We start from the raw sequence: 19,240 nt of genomic DNA, 5'->3' as shown, positions 1-19,240 counted from the left end.
AAAATCCACCTTTCCAGAAATAAATCTCTCACTGTTGCCGCTTGCTACAGACCCCCCTCAGCCCCCAGCTGTGCCCTGGACACCATATGTGAATTGATTGCCCCCCATCTATCCTCAGAGTTCGTACTGCTTGGTGACCTAAATTGGGATATGCTTAACACCCCGGCCATCCTACAATCTAAACTAGATGCCCTCAATCTCACACAAATTATCAACGAACCTACCAGGTACAACCCTAAATCCGTAAACATGGGTACCCTCATAGATATCATCCTGACTAACTTACCCTCTAAATACACCTCCGCTGTCTTCAACCAGGATCTCAGCGATCACTGCCTTATTGCCTGCGTCCGTAACGGGTCCGCGGTCAAACGACCACCCCTCATCACTGTCAAACGCTCCCAAAAACACTTCAGCGAGCAGGCCTTTCTAATTGACCTGGCCCAGGTATCCTGGATGGATATAGATCTCATTCCGTCAGTAGAGGATGCCTGGTTGTTCTTTAAAAGTAATTTCCTCTCAATCTTAAATAGACATGCCCCATTCAAAAAATACAGAACTAAGAACAGATATAGCCCCTGGTTCTCCTCAGACTTGACTGCCCTTGACCAGCACAAAAACATCCTGTGGCGTACTGCATTAGCATCAAATAGCCCCCGTGATATGCAACTTTTCAGGGAAGTTAGGAACCAATATACACAAGCAGTTAGGAAAGCAAAGGCTAACTTTTTCAAACAGAAATTTGCATCCTGTAGCACTAAATCCAAAAAGTTTTGGGACACTGTAAAGTCATTGGAAAATAAGAGCACTTCCTCCCAGCTGCCCACTGCACTGAGGCTAGGAAAACACTATCACCACCGATAAATCTACAATAATCGAGAATTTCAACAAGCATTTTGCTACGGCTGGCCATGCTTTCCACCTGGCTACCACTACCCCGGCCACCAGCTCTGCACCCTCCGCTGCAACTTGCCCATGCCCCCCCCCCCGCTTCTCCTTCACACAAATCCAGACAGCTGATGTTCTAAAAGAGCTGCAAAATCTGGACCCCTACAAATCATCTGGACTAGACAATCTGGACCCTTTCTTTCTAAAACTAGCCGCCGAAATTGTCGCAACCCCTATTACTAGCCTGTTCAACCTCTCTTTTGTAACGTCTGAGATCCCCAGAGATTGGAAAGCTGCCGCGGTCATCCCCCTCTTCAAAGGGGGTGACACTCTAGATCCAAACTGTTACAGACCCATATCCATCCTGCCCTGCCTTTCAAAAGTTTTTGAAAGCCAAGTCAACAAACAGATCACCAACCATTTCGAATCCCACCGTACCTTCTCCGCTATGCAATCCGGTTTCCGAGCTGGTCATGGGTGCACTTCAGCCACGCTCAAGGTCCTAAATGATATTATAACCGCGATCGATAATAGACAGTACTGTGCAGCCGTTTTCATTGACCTGGCCAAGGCTTTCGACTCTGTCAACCACCGCATTCTTATTGGCAGACTAAATAGCCTTGGTTTCTCAAATGACTGCCTCGCCTGGTTCACCAACTACTTCTCAGATAGAGTTCAATGTGTCAAATCGGAGGGCCTGTTGTCTGGACCTATGGCAGTCTCTATGGGGGTGCCACAGGGTTCAATTCTTGGGCCAACTCTTTTCTCTGTGTATATCAATGACGTCGCTCTTGCTGCTGGTGACTCTCAGATCCACCTCTACGCAGACAACACTATTTTGTATACATCTGGCCCTTCATTGGACACTGTGTTAACAAACCTCCAAACGAGCTTCAATTCCATACAACACTCCTTCAGTAGCCTCCAACTGCTCTTAAACACTAGTAAAACTAAATGCATGCTCTTCAACCGAACGCTGCTTGCACCCGCCCGCCCGACTAGAATCACTACTCTAGACGGGTCTGACCTAGAGTATGTGGACAACTACAAATATCTAGGTGTCTGGTTAGACTGTAAACTCTCCTTCCAGACTCACATTAAGAATCTCCAATTCAAAGTTAAATCTAGAATCGGTTTCCTATTTCGCAACAAAGCCTCCTTCACTCATGCTGCCAAACATGCCCTCGTAAAACTGACTATCCTACCGATCCTTGACTTCGGCGATGTCATTTACAAAATAGCCTCCAACACTCTACTCAGCAAATTGGATGTTGTCTATCACAGTGCCATCCGTTTTGTCTCCAAAGCCCCATATAATACCCACCACTGTGACCTGTACGCTCTTGTTGGCTGGTCCTCACTACATATTCGTCGCCAAACCCACTGGCTCCAGGCCATCTATAAATCACTGCTAGGCAAATCCCCGCCTTATCTTAGCTCATTGGTCACCATAGCAACACCCACCCGTAGTCTGCGCTCCAGCGGGTATATCTCACTGGTCATCCCCAAAGCCAACACCTCCTTTGGCCGCAATTCCTTCCAGTTCTCTGCTGCCAATGACTGGAACAAATTGCAAAAATCTCTGAAGCTGGAGACACTTATCTCCCTCACTAACTTTAAGCATCAGTTGTCAGAGCACCTTACCGATCACTGCACCTGTACACAGCCCATCTGAAATTAGCCCGCCCAACTACCTCATCCCTATATTGTTATTTATTTTGCTCATCTGTACCCCAGTATCTCTATTTGCACATCATCTCTTGCACATCATTCCAGTGTCAATACTAAATTGTAATTATTTTGCACTATAGCCTATTTTATTGCCTTACCTCCATAACTTGCTAAATTTGCACACTGTATATTAATTGTATTTCTGTTGTATTTTTGATTTTTGTTTTTTTTTACCCCATATGTAACTCTGTGTTGTTGTTTTTATCGCAATGCTTTGCTTTATCTTGGCCAGGTCGCAGTTGTAAATGAGAACTTGTTCTCAACTGGTTTACGTGGTTAAATAAAGGTGAAATAAAAAATAAAAATAAAATCACACCTTTGATTACACATTGAATAGATATCATGGAAATGATCGATTTTCAATTGTGTTGGGTAATGTAAGTGTATTACCTAATGTAAGCTGTAATTTACAGTACTGTAGCATATTACTTTCAGCACTTCTAAGGGTTATTTGAAACAATTATCTTGCAGTGATTGCTATTGGATTAACTGGTAGTTAATGATATATTTTCAATTGAGTAATTTTAAGTTGTTTTGGTGATTAAACCAATGCTCTCATTACATTTATATTTTGAATCAATGGTTGTGTGGTGAGAGATGTTTCCAATCCAAATGAATGCACAATGACAGGTTTTGAATGAAAGACTGGCTGCTTAACAAGCGTGACCAGCTTGGGGTTTTATACTAAGAGTTGTGAAAATGTACCACCTGCTTGTGAAAATAGTACCAAAGTGATTAAAACAAAACCGTAATAGGATTTTTTGGGCGGGGATGAATTGTTAATTGATTTTCAATAAGGAACACTGAGGGAAAACAATAGAAGAAAAAGGGGGACCCAACCACTACAGTGAGGGAAAAAAGTATTTGATCCCCTCTCAAATCAGAAGGATTTCTGGCTCCCAGGTGTCTTTTATACAGGTAACGAGCTGAGATTAGGAGCACACTCTTAAAGGGAGTTCTCCTAATCTCAGCTTGTTACCTGTATAAAAGACACCTGTCCACAGAAGCAAACAATCAATCAGATACCAAACTCTCCACCATGGCCAAGATCAAAGAGCTCTCCAAGGATGTCAGGGACAAGACTTTAGACCTACACAAGGCTGGAATGGGCTACAAGACCATCGACAAGCAGCTTGGTGAGAAGGTGACAACAGTTGGTGCGATTATTCGCAAATAGAAGAAACACAAAAGAACTGTCAATCTGTCTCGGCCTGGGGCTCCATGCAAGATCTCACCTCGTGGAGTTGCAATGATCATGAGAACGGTGAGGAATCAGCCCAGAACTACACGGGAGGATCTTGTCAATGATCTCAAGGCAGCTGGGACCATAGCCACCAAGAAAACTATTGGTAACACACTACGCCGTGAAGGATTGAAATCCTGCAGCGCCTGCAAGGTCCCCCTGCTCAAGAAAGCACATATACATGCCCGTCTGAAGTTTGCCAATGAACATCTGAATGATTCAGAGGAGAACTGGGTGAAAGTGTTGTGCTCCAAAATGGAGCTCTTTGGCATCAAATGAACTCAGCGTGTTTGGAGGAGGAGGAATGCTGCCTATGACCCCAAGAACACCATCCCCACCGTCAAACATGGAGGTGGAAACATTATGCTTTGGGGGTGTTTTTCTGCTAAGGGGACAGGACAACTTCACCGCATCAAAGGGAGGATGGACGGGGCCATGTACCGTCAAATCTTGGGTGAGAACCTCCTTCCCTCAGCCAGGGCATTGAAAATGGGTCGTGGATGGGTATTCCAGCATGACAATGACCCAAAACACACGGCCAAGGCAACAAAGGAGTGGCTCAAGAAGAACCACATTAAGGTCCTGGAGTGGCCTACCCAGTCTCCAGACCTTAATCCCATAGAAAATCTGTGGAGGGAGCTGAAGGTTCGAGTTGCCAAACGTCAGCCTCGAAACCTTAATGACTTGGAGAAGATCTGCAAAGAGGAGTGGGAAAAAATCCCTCCTGAGATGTGTGCAAACCTGGTGGCCGACTACAAGAAACGTCTGACCTCTGTGATTGCCAACAAGGGTTTTGCCACAAAGTACTAAGTCATGTTTTGCAGAGGGGTCAAATACTTATTTCCCTCATTAAAATGCAAATCAATTTATAACAATTTATATATTTTTTGTTGTTATTCTGTCTCTCACTGTTCAAATAAACCTAACATTAAAATTATAGACTGATCATTTCTTTGTCAGTTGCAAACGTACAAAATCAGCAGGGGATCAAAAACTTTTTTCCCTCACTGTAACATTACAGTATAAAATTCTAATGAGGAAACCACTAACATTATAGTATGATATTCTAATGAGGCAACCACTAACATTATAGCATGATATTCTAATGAGGCAACCACTAACATTACAGTATGATTTCTAATGAGGCAACCACTAAATTTACAGTATGATTTCTAATGAGGCAACCACTAACATTACAGTATGCTATTCTAATGAGGCAACCACTAACATCACAGTATGATATTCTAATGAGGCAACCACTAACATTACAGTATGATATTCTAATGAGGCAACCACTAACATTACAGTATGATATTCTAATGAGGCAACCACTAACATTACAGTATGATATTCTAATGAGGCAACCACTAACATTACAGTATGATATTCTAATGAGGCAACCACTAACATTACAGTATGATATTCTAATATTCTAATGAGGCAACCACTAACATTACAGTATGATATTCTAATGAGGCAACCACTAACATTACAGTATGATATTCTAATGAGGCAACCACTAACATTACAGTATGATATTCTAATATTCTAATGAGGCAACCACTAACATTACAGTATGATATTCTAATGAGGCAACCACTAACATTACAGTATGATATTCTAATGAGGCAACCACTAACATTACAGTATGATATTCTAATGAGGCAACCACTAACATTACAGTATGATATTCTAATATTTTAACGAGGCAACCACTAACATTACAATGATATTCTAACGAGGCAACCACTAATATAATGATATTCTAATGAGGCAACCACTAACATTCCAGTATGATATTCTAATATTCTAATGAGGCAACCACTAACATTACAGTATGATATTCTAATGAGGCAACCACTAATATTACAGTATGATTTCTAATGAGGCAACCACTAACATTACAGTATGATATTCTAATGAGGCAACCACTAACATTACAGTATGATTTCTAATGAGGCAACCACTAACATTACAGTATGATATTCTAATGAGGCAACCACTAACACTACAGTATGATATTCTAATGAGGCAACCACTAACATTACAGTATGATATTCTAATATTCTAATGCCAGTAAGCAAATCTCCAATCTCCACCCTATTCCCTATGTAGTTCACTACTTTAGATCTGGTCAGAAGTAGCCTAGTGCACCACGTAGGGAACAGGGTGTCATTTGGGCCAGAGTCAGTAACTCCCCTGGGTATGAATTGTCTCTCTATCTTATCTGTCTTCTATATGATGTTCTCCTCTCCTCCTCTCTTCTCTCCTCTATTCACTCTATTCTATCATCCACACCACATGCCAGCTTCAACACAATCCATTTACAAGTTAAAGACACACCTTGGAATAAATAGCAAAGGAAAACTACTACTAGATGTATTTTTTATTTCCCATCACCATGAATCATATTTAATAACTGAACAGTAGCAGACCTAACTTCATCTGTTCCTGACTCTGGGTAGTGGATTAAAAAGACCATCAATCTCCAATGATATTAAAGTACAATTCTGAACATTACTGATATACTGAGTGGCAAGTCAAGATATCTGCTGGGTTTTTATTGTTTGGTTAATAGCACCACCTGCTGGACAGGTTTAATGTTGCTTGACTGAGCAGTATGGGAGAATAAAATATGCCAAATTTAGGGTCGGTTTCCCGGACATCTCCATTGAACATGCTTTTTAGTCTAGGACTAGGCTTCATCTGTGTCCGGGAAACCGGCCCATATAGTTCAATTAGCAAGTAAGTAACACTACCTGTTCCATGATACTGAGGAAAATGACATTGAGACAGAGAACCAATTGAGAAAACATTTCAATGGTTCTGAATGACAACCAACATACATCATGATTAATGTAAATGTATAAGATTAAATCATTGCACTTACAAATAATATGAATGCATTGAATTGTAATTCATAACATCTTCTGAAGATCAAATCAATCAAATCATTGTACATAAAAATAGAGCAGAATGAATCATCACATCTGGGGACCATCACCACCAGCATGACTAGTATCTATGTGGACCCTACTACCGTTTAACCAGCTCAGCTATAGACTACACCTGCATGACTAGTATCTATGTGGACCCTACTACAGTTTAACCAGCTCAGCTATAGACTACACCAGCATGACTAGTATCTATGTGGACCCTACTACAGTTTAACCAGCTCAGCAGTACTATCAAAGAGATAAAACCCAGGATAGAGGGGCTGAGTGAATGTGGTCTGGACTCTGTGGAGGAGGGTCATTGTGTCAGAGACACTGTAGAAGGACAGAGTACCTGCCTTGTGATCCAGGTACACTCCTACTCTGGAGGACTGAGGGCCTGATACTTTAGTCCCAACATTATTGTGTCTGAACAAATAACCACCACTACAACACTCTAAACTCCAGGACTTGTTATTGTGTCCAAATGCACCATATGTCTCTGTTCTGCTGATGTCTTTATATGAGACTGCTGTAACAACATTACCACTCCACTCCACCTCCCAGTAACAGCGTCCAGACAGACCCTCTCTACACAGAACCTGGCACCAGTTGGTGAATCTGTCTGGATGAACAGGATATGGTTGGACTTGGTCTGTACGTGTCACCTTTCTGTTCCCTTCAGACAGAGAGAGGCGTGTGCCTGCTGTGTTTGGGTCCAGTGTGAGCTGACAGGAATCTGGGAGAAGAGCAGAGCAGAGACCAATGAGGGGAGTTAGAACAATAAGTGAAGTCAGATACTGTATCTACCCTGTCTTTGATTAGAGCACAGCAGAGATCAAATCAGAGAAACATGAGGAGTCAGATAGATACCCAGTCTTTGATTAGATCTACTATTGCTATATATTTCTAGAGGGATTGTTAGGAGTGTCAGTAAAAAGAGACTGTTAGTTACTTCAGAATAAAGAGACTCACATTGTAAGAACTGTTCTCTGGTCTTGGGCTCTGGAGGCAGTACAATCTCCACTATATTCACTACAGACACACAAACACATTCATACCATATTCCACATGTTTATGACTAGTAGGGAACTTTCAATGGTCTAAAGTTGATGTTCTTATTATTTTCAACACACCTGTAGTGGAGATCTTGGTCCATTCTCCTTTAAGGACGTCTTCTAGTTTCTCTCTCAGTTCAGACACAGTCTTACTCACATCTCCAAAGTACTGAAGAGGACAGACAACGATGCTGGGTAAGTCTGAAGATACACTGGTACCGGAGAGAGACTGATAACTCTGGGGGGAGAGAGAGAGAGAGAGAACAGAACCAAATGATTGAGAGTTTCACATTGAGTTTTAATTTCATATCACATGTATCAAGGCAGTTGAGTTACCTGGAGGAAATGGATGTGATCCTCTGTGTGTGAGAGCTGCTCCAGCTCAGTTCTTCTCTTCCTCAGCTCAGCTATCTCCTGCTCCAGTTGCTCCAGGAGTCCTTCAGCTTGACTCACTTGAGCCTTCTCTTGGGCTCTGATCAGCTCCTTCACCTCAGAGCGCCTTCTCTCAATGGAGCGGATCAGCTCAGTAAAGATCTTATCACTGTCCTCCACTGCTGCCTGTGCAGAGCGCTGTTAAGAGAGAGAGAGAGAGAGACTGACTTGTCTTACTTTAATGAGCCATCCTCATTACACCAACACCCCCACCCCCACCCCTAAAAGCACATTGCGTGCCACCACAACCTCCACACAATCACATTATCCAGTACCCAACACCACAGTACAATACACCAACCAGCACCACATTCCAACCGTCCATCCAACCCCTCCTCTCCAGCCGTACAGACAGCCCCCCTGAGCCCCCATACCTCCTGAAACATCTCCACACTGTTGATCATTTTGTACAACTCAAACTCAACCCTAAGGCGTCAACAGTAATGGCATTACCCTGGCAACACAGAAAAAACATGATGAACAGACTGTCATTGCAGAAAACGGACACCCCTCCCCAACTCCCAGGTCAACCCGAGCCAACCAGCTATTGGTGTCCAGGGCTCCATGTAATACCCTCCACTGGAGGACCCCTGACCTTTCCAGCACTGGGAGCTTATAGAGCACCCTCCACCTATACCCTGCCATGCTCTCAGCCCCCACAACCCCCTGCCACTGATGCCCCTACACTCCCGCTAAGCTCCTGATGTGTCTAACCTTGACACTGAGGGTGTACAGCACCTTACCCCCCCACCTCCTCAAACTCCCCCAGGCTCAGAGTGTTAAAAGTCAGTAAGTCCTCCGGACTCTCCTGCCAGTCCCCAGTCTCTGCTGTCACTTGCAGTGGTGGAAACGGTGGTGGCCCCTCCTCAGGCTGCTCCAGCCCTCAGTACTGCAGCATAGAAATCAGAGACCCCTGCTGTCTTGAGTCTCTCCTGCCGCATGATGAAGAGCTGCTGATCCAGCCCCAAACCACCAGCCCTCCTCAACAGAGCACATGCTGGTTCCCTCCAGCCCACCTCCGTACGGTACAGTAGCCTCTTTCCAGCACTAAACTAACACCTGACTTATTTCACCTGCTAGCACTGACTTGTTTAAAGAAATGTACTTATTGTGATCGAGATGTAGTTGTCCCACTGCTGGTTCCCTCCAGCCCACTTCCGTAGGGTACAGTAGCAACACACGTCCTGTCCAATCATTTCCCAGACCTTTTAAAAAAAAATCAGAGGCAGACCGTCTGAGAGACGGCAGCTGAGAGTTTGTGAAAGGCCAGGGAAATGTCAATTTGATTTCTCTGTGACAGAGAGAGTTTGGAAAGGTCTGTGAGCAGAACCTGAGAACACCCAGGATCACAGAGTTACCCACCCATCAGGCTCCCTCATCTCCCCCACAACAGAAGTTACCCACCCATCAGGCTCCCTCATATCCCCCACAACAGAAGTTACCCACCCATCAGGCTCCCTCATCTCCCCACAACAGAAGTTACCCACCCATCAGGCTCCCTCATCTCCCCACAACAGAAATTACCCACCCATCAGGCTCCCTCATCTCCCCACAACAGAAGTTACCCACCCATCAGGCTCCCTCATCTCCCCACAACAGAAGTTACCCACCCATCAGGCTCCCTCATCTCCCCCACAACAGAAGTTACCCGCCCATCAGACAAACGTAAAACAAGGGATTTTCTTTGTTTCCCCACTCTGTTTTTCCAACCCCTCTGGTGAAACAGAGAACTGATCCCTGTACTATAATATAATATAATGTGCCATTTTGCAGACGCTTTTATCCAAAGCGACTTACAGTCATGCGTGCATATATATATATATATATATATATATATATATATATATATATTTGTGTATGGGTGGTCCCGGGGATCGAACCCACTACCCTGGCATTACAAGCGCCGTGCTCTACCAGCTGAGCTACAAAGGACCAGGTGCAGACACATTTATGAAAGCAAAGACAAGGTCATTATTTGGGCTCTAAACACTAACAACCTACCCTTACACACCTCTTTCGCTACCCCTGCACTAAGATTTCTGCCATGGCATTTAAATGTTTTTGGTTTACATATTCCCCCAGTCTTTGCCGGCGTTCATGTTAAGGAAGTCTAACCGTGAAATCTCCATAAGAGGTGGGAGGGAAATCACCACAATCAGAAACCAGTAGAGAAGCCCATAAAGCCACCATGCCAGAAAAAACCATCCATTTAAGCAGATTCTGAAGATATGCCCTTAAGAACCCATGACCCATTTTCTCAGCCTATACCGCTTCCTGGGTGAGAGGACACTAAACCCCAAATTCTTCATCACGTGTTGTACTGACCTTACACACCTTCCAGGATCAATCAAATAAGACTCCAGCAGAACCTTATTTTTCCCCTTTAGTCTCCATCAGGAACCTAGAAAGTTCTCTCACCGTATATACTGGGCCCTCAGCCTGACTGGCTGTCAGCTCTGGATCCAATGAGCCGTCTGAAAACGAGGTGCCTTGTCCTCCGCTCCCGCAGACTCACCTCCCCCCTCTTCTTCCTCCTCCTCCATTGGCAAGGTACCGTCCTCCTCCTCCCCAGTCTCTGCCCCCCTGCACTTCCCCCCTGATCAGACCCTCTTCCCCAATGACAGGCAATATTTCCTGGGATGAGCCCACCAAGCCTTCTGTTACTACAGAAACCTGCCTCAGCTCATGTAGCCCAGCTGCAACCCTCCCCACCACCGCTTTCTCCACGGCCTGCGCACCACCACTTGGCCATGCACTACTACCGTGTAGCTCAGTTGGTAGAGCATGGCGCTTGCAACGCCAGGGTTGTGGGTTCGTTTCCCATGGGGGGACAGTATGAAAATGTATGCACTCACTAACTGTAAGTCGCTCTGGATAAGAGCATCTGCTAAATGACTAAAATGTAAAAAAATGTATTCTCCTCCCTCCTGGTACCCCTGCCATTTTTTTGCAATTCTGAGTAATCACTACTTTAGTAAGGATTAGTAAGGAAAAACACTTTATTCAGTCCTACTGCAGTTGCTTAATAATTCCAATAGATGGCAGCATAAGACCATGAATGACATTTCAGAAGATTAGTTTAGTTCTCTCCCTGGATACACCACCACTCCACCACACAGGAAAACTCCTCCTGCCTGAGCTTTTTACTGTCCCTTTCCACACTGCTAACGCAAGAGGAAGGACTGAAAACATATTACTGTGAAGTAATATAATGATGATTCATGTTTATTATTACCTGTTTTTATGGTCATGTTTTGAAATTATACTTCATTACTATAATGATTATCAATAAACCTAAACATTAATTCAGTCACCTCTGGTCGATAAAAACATATTTTCCTAGTACATTAATTGTCAAATTCATCAACCAGCATCGAGCACTCTGCCTTCTCAGGCAAGCGAGGGGCATGTTGAGGTAAATATGCTAACCGCCAAGGTTGCATTATGTCATTTATTGGTGGGCTGGAAGATGCAGTGTTTTTTCTTTTCTATTCAGAGTCTATTTACTCCCAATATGAGATCATTTTATATACAAGGTTTTTATAATGTATGTTTCTTTTTAATTTTTTTAAATTGTTTTTTAAATATATTTTTATTTTATTTTTTATTTTATTTTTTTTGGGGGGGAATGGATCAGCTTAATATTGCAGATAGATTGTATCTTCTATCAATGTAATTGTCTGCATCACTTCCAATCCCCCATGTTTATTTTTATATATATATTCCCCTTTATTACTTTTCAACCCCACCATCCTTTCCCTACTTGGAGTAAATTAGTGAACAACAACGCCCAGGCCTCTACTTCCGGTCTATACTTACTATCTACACCTTATGGACACAGTTAATTTTACAATAATTCTATATATATATATATATATATATATATATATATATATATATATATATATATATATATATATATATATATATATATATATTATATATTATTGCTCCTGAACTTCTTCTACTCTCAACCTCTCCGATCATTTTCATGATGTCCATCCGGTTTGCTTCTAAATGCCATATCTTTCTAACTGTGCTCTTTCCCAAAAGCTCCCAACATACAACCTATATACTTATTATGGACACAGTATGCTTAGATTATTAGCTATCTTTGTTATTATTTGTTGTTATTTGTTATTAGTCCCATCCTTCAACTCTATTCAATACCTCACATCTATCTCTTAACACCATCCATATAGGATTTCTATTTGCCATATGTATTTCAACCGTACTGTGATGTTTTACAAAAGTTCTGAACCTTTCTATTCTCATTGCTTCTACAGATTGTGAATTAAAAATAAACATTTTTGCTAAAAGTATTATTATATTATTGATTGATTGACTATGACTTTTCAGATCACCCAGTAATGCTATCTGCAAGGTTAGTTCCAGGTAAATATTGCAATCCTTTAGCCATTCCTGGACCTGTGTCCAAAAACAAGCTACAAATGGACAGAACCAAAACAAATGATCTAATGATTCTGTCTCTTCACAGCAAAATCTGCAGAGCTGGGAAGATTGTATCCCCCATATAAATAACATTCTATTGGTAGCAAGAATTTTATATAATAATTTAAATTGAAAGATTCTAATTTTTGAATCCGGTGTCGTTTTGCGTGTCAGTTCATAAACACTATGCCATGGGATCGGTACGTCAAAAATCTCTTCCCAACTATTTTGCAATCTATATGGGACGGCTGACAAATCCTTTGGTCCTTAAGTGAAACTGATATACTTTTTTATTTATCACAGTTTTCCTTAACCAATTATGTTCTTTAATGCAAGGCCGACAGACAAGTTCCTTACTTTCTCCCCCTTCCACTTTCCTCTTCCACTTTTGCGGTAATGCTGCAATTATTTGGTTGTAATTTTGGGTAGAGCAGACATTTCCATATGTTTTTGTTAGCTGCATGTGCGACATAACTCCACCAGTCCTACCGATGATATCATTTACGAAGATTACACCTTTTTTAAACATTCTGTCAAAAAATAAAGGTTTTTTAATGCATGTTTACTAGGGTTGAGGTTAGCTCACCTGAGTAGGGATTATTTGGGTTCAATACCTGTCCTACCTATCAATCATATTGCTGCTTGTAGCCTATAACTGATGATCCCCACACTAGAAACACCCAAAACTATCTGTGCTAGCAAACACTGTGTTCCACCCCTCCCCTGTGTAACCTTGAGGTTTGTTAAGAAACAAACACTTGTCTATGAAAAGAGACATGTTTAACGGATTCCGCTTGGCACCCAGCCGAGAGCACACGGAAATCACTTGCAAATTTACCAAAACTAACCAACTACTTGGGGTCTGTTCGGAAGCAATAAACGGAGGCAGATTAGCCACCACAACTCTTATCGAAAGAGGCGACATCTGCACCAACACACCCCTAACAACAAGACAAACCTTTTTCATTAACCCAACCACCGCCTTGTTCATTCTGGATGCAGAGTCCAGATGTTCCGCTCCAACCTGTTCGCCGACCATGAGCAAAACTTCCTCCACACCTTTCTCCGGAACGGACCCGAAGCGACAGCGTTTCTTCTCCACTCGGTTGAGGCCATCACGCCGCCCTAACAAACTACCCCTACTCCCCCCTCAAACTCTAAACGATAAACAGTGGAAACCAATAAACAAACCCTCCACCATGAGAAAATACATTCAGAAAATACGCAAGAACCAAAAGAAAAAAGAATAGTAGCCCTCCTCACGAACCACAAATCTCTCACACAAACAACTTCTTCTTCTATGATATAATGGCGGTCCACAAACCAACGTTAAAGGTGCATGCCGCCACCTACTGTGCTGGAGTGTGTGGTCAATCACGGTTTCCAACATTTCTAAATCCTCCTACCTAACTCAGTACTTCTGAGAAAATAAAGAAGAGCCCTACTAACTTCTAATAGACCCTCCCCCATCCCCAAAATCCCTTCCAAACCCCCCCAACCCCGTCCAACCTCAATGACCCTACACTTCAATCTTTCCCTCTCTTCAACATACTTACAACAATATAACAACACATGCTCCACCGTTTCATCGACGTACCCTCCAGACACAAACCATTCACATGCTTGCCAACCAGATGTAATGACGAGATCAATGTACAATGTCCTAAGCGCAATCTAGTAAACACCACCTCGTCCTTCCTAATCGGACTTTTGAATCTTGGTCCATCGACCTTTCTGTAAAACTGTAAACTATTCATATAAATAGTACCATCTCTTCTGCCACACATCTATCAAAATGTCTCTGATCTTACATTTGGCCTCACCTCTACCCAGTGGAACATTAATATCAATTATATCTCGTTTCAAAGCTCTTTTAGCTAACTGGTCTACAATTTCATTCCCTTCCACACCCGAATGTGCTGGGACCCAGCAGAATCTCACTACTAAACCCATTCTCTCAATTCTCCATAATAACATTAATACCTCCAATAGCAGGTCACTCCTATTAGATTTACCAGATGATAAACTATTCAATACAGACAGAGAATCTGAGAATACTATAATTCTAACAGGTTGTACGTCCTCCACCCACTGGAGGGCAACTATTATCGCCAACAGTTCAACTGAGTATACTGACAGTTCATCTGTTAGTCTTCTACATATCTGCACATCAAATTCAGGAACGTAAACGCCTGCTCCTGTGAGCCCACTATCTGGGTCCTTGGATCCATCTGTGAAAAGCATTAAAAAAGCATAAAAACCTCTACCAATGTAATTGTCAACCAGTTTCACTATATCACTGACTTCTGACCAATCTTTCCTTTTCTCTACCAAGGTTAGATCAACAACAGGGTCTGGGAGTAACCATGGAGGAACATCCCCTATCACCACAGAAGGGCCAACCTCCAACTCCCTCAAACCACTCGCATCAGCAAGCTTTCCAACTATCCAACCAAAACCACTGCCTTGTCTACTACTATATTCCCAACAGTCATCTAGAACAGTAGCAGTGGGATGCTCAACCTCACAGCCTTTCAACCCAATAAGATAATGACCATTTTTTACGCTGTATATCCAAAGGCATCTCTCCTGCCTCCACCGGTAAGGCACATACAGATGTTGATTTAAATGCACCAATACATATCCTTAAAGCTATATACTGGATTCTGTCCAGCTTCTGAAGCCAAGTTTTGCCTTGTTCGATAAACTATACACCAGTAATCAATTGTCGTCCTGATCAGAGCTCTATAAATACCCATCAACAATTGGTTATGAATGGGGTGCTGACAGACAGAGACCCATACAACCAACTACTGCAAAAGTCATGGAATGAGAGAGGCAGAGACACTGTACATTGCCATAATGTAACGTTTCTTCTTCTTTGGAGTTTAACGGCGGTTGGCATCCAATATGTTGCATTACCGCCCCCAACTGGACTATAATATAACTCTATTTTACTTTGTGATACAAAATGGGAAAAGGGGAAAGGAACATTTAATTAAAAACCTTCCAACTAACCCTACACTCATTAAATACCCACTACCCCATTCCACTACTTTGACCCTATCTGCTCCTGCACCATGCCAACGGCCTGGGAGGACGGGACACCACCACTCAACACACCCTGTAACTCTTCTGAAGTCTAATCTTGTATGCCCAAATACTTCTCTGCAGCTGCCACCACAACATCTATTTTCTGGGATTTACATTCCATTACTGCGGTACAGTTGATAACCATTGCTATGAACTCTAAGAAGCTAACTTTACTAAAGCATATATCACTCGTTGATCTATCCCTCTGTGCTGGCACAGATCTACTACTCACAGGGATCCTCTCAGGATCTCTCACACTTGACCCATTCTCCTCTACTTTCTTCAGTGTCTCAGCATACGACACCTTCTGCACTACTCTGACTCTAGGCACCTCAACCTGCCTCTCTCGCACCGGACACTTCCGATCCCCAGCAACATGAGCATCCCAACAGTTGACACACACAACTTTATCCACCGAAACTACACAATCCTCTATCCCATGCCCTCCTGCACACTTCCCACATCTTGGAATCTCCCTCCTACAAACTGCTGCAACATGACCATAAACGTTGCACCTGAATCAGTGCAGTGGATTCGCCACAAAAGCTCTAACAGGATAACTGATATATCCTACCATGACTTTGTCGGGTAAAGACTCAAAACTCAAAAGGACTGACAGTGACTCTGTCACGGTTTCGGCCGAGGCTGCTCCTCCTCCTGGTTCGGGCAGGCTTCGGCGGTCGTCGTCCCCGGAGTACTAGCTGCCACCGATCTATGTTTCATGTTCGATTGGTTTTGTCTGGATGTTGTACACCTGTGTCTTGTTAGGCCTCGTTAGTGCCCTATTTAGTTCTCGTTGTGTGTGCTTGTCGTTGTGTGTGATTGTACTACTGTTTCGTGTTTTGGAGCTACATTTTCCCTCCAGTGTTTTGAGAGGGTTGTTTGCACATGTTTGTGCGTCATTCGTTCTGTCGCCTGTGTGCGTCGTGCATTTTGCCTTCGGGCTTATTTTGCTTCGGTTGGATATATATTTATTGCACTAAAGCCTTTGGACTGAGCCTCTGTGTCCTGCGCATGTTTCCTACACCACACCCACCTTCAGCACGCCTTGACAGACTCCTCTGTTTCACCACGCTCACCACCAGGTCTGTGTTGCACCAAACGAAACACAAACAAATATCACTACAGGTTACCTTCACTGATTCAACTGCACCCAACTCCTTTCCCACCCAACCTGAAACCACAAATGGATCTGCCAAAAGGTATGGATCCACGTTCTACAACAATGTATCTCCTACTGCACCAGATTCTTCTTTATCATGTCCATTGATGCCAGGCTCTGGTTCTGAGCTCTTCACCACACCTTCTACCTCACTTAACTCTCCCTCATTCATTTCCATTTCACCTCCAGAACTCAGTCTGGCGAATGGCTCACTCTGTTTGCACTTGAATTATAACATTTGAAAGTCTCTATTCCTTTGGAATTTTTGTGAGTGTAATGTTTACTGTTAATTTCTGATTGTTTATTTCACTTTTGTTTATTATCTATTTCACTTACTGTGGCAATGTAAAAATATGTTTCCCATGCCAATAAAGCCCTTTGAATGCAATTGAATTGAGAGAGAGAGAGAGAGAGAGAGGGCTTCATGTTAATGTATAGGGGACATGAGTCAGTCATGGTTACTCAAGGTTATGTGATGTGAAAGCCCCGCCTTCGACTTCAAAATCAGTGTCGGCCCTCAGCCCAATAGGGAATGTCCTCTTGGTGTAACGGTCAAGATGTTGGTTTCTCCCTCAGTAGACCCGGGTTCATATCCCGCCGGTTACATTAAGCAGTCTATTCTCTGAAAGGGGTCCAGACAGCCTGTTCCCAACAGTGGAGCCAGTGGGATTGGATAGGGGCCCCTCTCTCTCTCTCTGACTGGAGGAGAGAAGTGAAATGGTGTGTCTCCTCTGGTCAACAATACTCACCTTGAGAGACTCCACAGCCTGTTGGAGCTCCTTCAGGTCCTTCTCTCTCTCCTGGAATCTCTGCTGACTCATCCCCAGCTGCATCTGTGGAGAATCACTCTTCAATGAGCTATCAAGCTTTATTTGTCCACTAGATCAATAGTATAGTAATGGGACATAGGGCACATTGAAGATAGGGATTAAAATGTTGAGGAAGTGTCTGTGTGAAATTATATTATTAAGTTGTTATGTGAATGATTATAGTTTTAACAGTGCACAAAACAGGGGAGCTGATTGGGTGTTTGATAACGAATGATAATGGTGTTTGATAACGAATTATAATGGTGTTTGATAATGGTGTTTGACTTTAGAAAATGGTGATACATTTGGAGAATCTGGGTTAACATATCTATATAATCAAGGTTTGTGTTCATATTTGTTCTGCCGTGGATAATTTGAATGATCTCATATTCAAACAACCTTAGTTCCTACTGTATCTTTAATTATTTGTTTATCAGACAGTCACCAACAAGTAGTTCTGGTCTTACCTGTTTCTCAGTCCTCTCTGCTGCAGCTGACACTGTATCATGGCCTTTATGTTCATCCATTGTACACAGCATACAGATACACTGTTGATCGGTACGACAGTAAACCTCCAGCAGTTTTTCATGATGAGAGCAGATCTTCTCCTGTAGTTGTGCGGTGGCTTTGACCAGCTTGTGCTTCTTGAAAGCAGGAGATTCATAGTGAGGTTGGAGGTGAGTCTCACAGTAAGAGGCCAGACACACCAGACAGGACATGAGGGCTTTCTGCTTTCTGGTCCCAGTGCAGACATCACACGCCACATCTCCAGGTCCAGCATAGCACAGAGCAGGAGGGGGAGCAGCCTGGAGTCCTGTCTCCTTCAGTTTCTCCACCACCTCAGCCAATATATTACTTTTCGTCAGATTAGGCCTTGGAGTGAAGGTCTGTCTGCACTGAGGACAGCTATAGACCCCTTTCAGAACATCCTGATCCCAGCAGCCCTCAATACAGCTTCTACAGTAACTGTGTCCACAGGGGATGGTGACCGGCTCCTTCAGTAGATCCAGACAGACAGAACAACAGAACTGGTCCTGGTCGAGCAGAACTCCTTGCTGAGCCATTTGGACGGTTGTTCACTCTCACACAGACAGACGACACAGAGACTCAGATCAGTTTCGTTTCCTCAGAAGAGAGTTTGTGGAGGGGAGGGACTTCCTGGTTCTGCCAGAGGGGTGGGGTTAAAAGGAGGGAGGGAGGGGTTAGAGGAATGGAGGAAGAGAGAGAGGAACTGCATGCAACAGGAAGAGGGAGACAAATAGTTTTGTTCCTAGGTTACAGTCCTTAACATGGAACAAATGAAATAATGAATCTTAAAATGTGTTGTTAGAATATATAAAGGATAACAGTTTCTATGAAGAACATATGTATAATTATTTTAATGACCTTTATAATGCCTTATAATACACTTATGTGTTATAATTAAGCAATAAGGCCTG

At 43.0% G+C, this 19,240-nt stretch overlaps 1 protein-coding gene across 1 annotated transcript; it reads right to left on the bottom strand.

Moving 5' to 3' along the window:
- Positions 1-6,233: 6,233 nt before the first annotated feature.
- LOC311115690 (tripartite motif-containing protein 16-like) lies at positions 6,234-18,944 on the bottom strand. Its single transcript, XM_084190845.1, has 6 exons — positions 18,269-18,944; positions 17,742-17,825; positions 8,190-8,423; positions 7,932-8,091; positions 7,771-7,830; positions 6,234-7,534 (listed from the first exon to the last, which is right to left on the bottom strand). Exons 1-6 carry the CDS (start codon positions 18,863-18,865, stop codon positions 7,023-7,025), a joined length of 1,647 nt encoding a protein of 548 aa, XP_084046971.1. The 5' UTR covers positions 18,866-18,944; the 3' UTR covers positions 6,234-7,022.
- Positions 18,945-19,240: the final 296 nt, after the last annotated feature.

This window comes from Coregonus lavaretus (genome assembly GCF_964263955.1).
Source record: "Coregonus lavaretus genome assembly, contig: HAP1_SCAFFOLD_2725, whole genome shotgun sequence".
Lineage (NCBI taxonomy): Eukaryota > Metazoa > Chordata > Actinopteri > Salmoniformes > Salmonidae > Coregonus > Coregonus lavaretus.
This window is presented reverse-complemented; position numbering and strand designations above follow the sequence as displayed.

What these genes read in the sequence shown, in the direction of transcription:
- LOC311115690 (XM_084190845.1), bottom strand. Translation starts at nt 18,865, where the DNA reads ATGGCTCAGCAAGGAGTTCTGCTCGACCAGGACCAGTTCTGTTGTTCT. An exon ending in CAGAGAGGACTGAGAAACAG is followed by an intron (nt 17,826 to 18,268) that starts GTAAGACCAGAA and finishes GATTCTCCACAG; the next exon opens with ATGCAGCTGGGGATGAGTCA. An exon ending in ATCACATCCATTTCCTCCAG is followed by an intron (nt 8,092 to 8,189) that starts GTAACTCAACTG and finishes CTCTCCCCCCAG; the next exon opens with AGTTATCAGTCTCTCTCCGG.